Source organism: Myotis davidii, unplaced genomic scaffold (genome assembly GCF_000327345.1).
Source record: "Myotis davidii unplaced genomic scaffold, ASM32734v1 scaffold198, whole genome shotgun sequence".
Lineage (NCBI taxonomy): Eukaryota > Metazoa > Chordata > Mammalia > Chiroptera > Vespertilionidae > Myotis > Myotis davidii.
The window spans coordinates 1,804,910-1,806,350 of NW_006291485.1; the positions used below are offsets into that span (position 1 = coordinate 1,804,910).

At 60.0% G+C, this 1,441-nt stretch overlaps 1 protein-coding gene across 1 annotated transcript in view; it reads left to right on the forward strand.

The window, feature by feature from the left end:
- Positions 1 to 1,441, forward strand: part of PLK5 (polo like kinase 5) — a gene marked incomplete at both ends in the record, with an annotated part of 7,724 nt that overhangs the window by 3,149 nt on the left and 3,134 nt on the right. Inside the window, 4 exons of the mRNA XM_015564660.1 lie at positions 139 to 265; positions 451 to 524; positions 650 to 770; positions 1,055 to 1,132. Of these exons, the coding sequence (XP_015420146.1) occupies positions 139 to 265; positions 451 to 524; positions 650 to 770; positions 1,055 to 1,132 (400 nt within the window). The remainder of the gene's footprint in view (positions 1 to 138; positions 266 to 450; positions 525 to 649; positions 771 to 1,054; positions 1,133 to 1,441) is intronic.

Sequence of the window (1,441 nt, forward strand, 5' to 3'; positions counted from 1 at the left end):
AGGTGATGGCGGATGCCTGGGTCCTTCTCTGGGGCGTCTCAGCCAAGGTCCAGGGAGGGTCCGGACCCCAGGTGGCCCAGGTACTCAGGAGCCAGACAATCTGAGTGGGGTGCCCACCCCTATCACCCCGCTCTGAAGGGTTTCACTCCGGACCGGCTGCCACCCCACTCCTGCCACAGCCCGCCCATTTTTGCCATTCCTCAGCCTCTGGGCAGGCTTTTCCGGAAGGTGGGCCAGCTGCTAATGAGCCAGTGCCAGCTACCCTGTGAGTACCATGCCTGCCCACCCCTCACTTGCTCCTACCTGCCCCACAGCTGTTCTGCACTCACATGCCTGCCAGGCTCCCAGCCTGCTCTGCAGCTCACCGTGCAGAGGAGGATATAAATGGCAAGTGCCTCCCTCCACATGGGGCCAGGCTCTGCAACCCCCCAAATTCTGTGCCTCCCTCAGGCCCCTACACCCCCAGTGAGGCCTCTTGTCCAGAAGATGGTCCTGACGCTGACTTCATGGAGTGGGGCAGTGAGGTGAGGGCTCAGGGTGGGGACACAAGGAGGTACCTCACAGTGGGATTGAGCAGAGGGAGAAGTAGGGGATCTTTAAATTGGGGAGGGAAGCCGGAGCCCTTTACTCACTTCAGGCCTCTCCCCAGGGGCTGGGGCACCCCTCACCCCTGCTCCCTTCCCAGGACTCCCTGTTGGAGAGAGGGGCTCCCCGACCTGAGGTCCCTGTCCACCTGTTCACCCAAGGGACCCTCCAGAGTGACCCAGCTGGTGAGCAGACTATCCTAGGTGGGGGCCGTGGGTGGGGAGTGAGGGTCTAGAGGCAGGAGACAAAGACAGTGCCTTGCCAGGGCCAGGGCCCCTCTCCTGGCCTCAACTTTCCCGTCTATGAAATGGGAATGATGTCTGGAATCCTTCTGGGTTTAAAGTAAGATTTTCCCAGATGCGAGAGTTCGGGGCCAGGCTAGTTGAAGGGGCCCCTCATGGTGGGGACCCAGGCCTGCCTGTCCCCTCTCTCCTTCTCTCCTTGACCTCACATATGTCTGTCTCCCCAGGGTCTGGGGGGAGCCCAAGACAGGAGGTGGAGGAGGCCATTAGAAACCTACAGCTCTGCCTGAACCCTGGACCTCCAGGTAGGAGCACAGCCTAGGCCACCGGGGTCACCCTGTCTCTTAATCTCTGAGGAAAAGTACCCTGTCCCCATCCAGGCCCCCCCTTGGGGGTATTTCTGGGGTTCCACGGTGGGTGAGTTTTAAGGGAGGTTTCAGGCCACAGTGACTTAGGGCAAGTCACTTAACCTTCTGTGCCTCAGTTTCCTTACCTTGTAAGGAGGCTGATGACGGTATGATGTAGGCCAGTGGTCGGCAAACTGCGGCCCCTTGAGTGTGGCTCTTCCACGAAATACCACGTGCGGGCGCACACGTACAGTGCGATTGAAACTT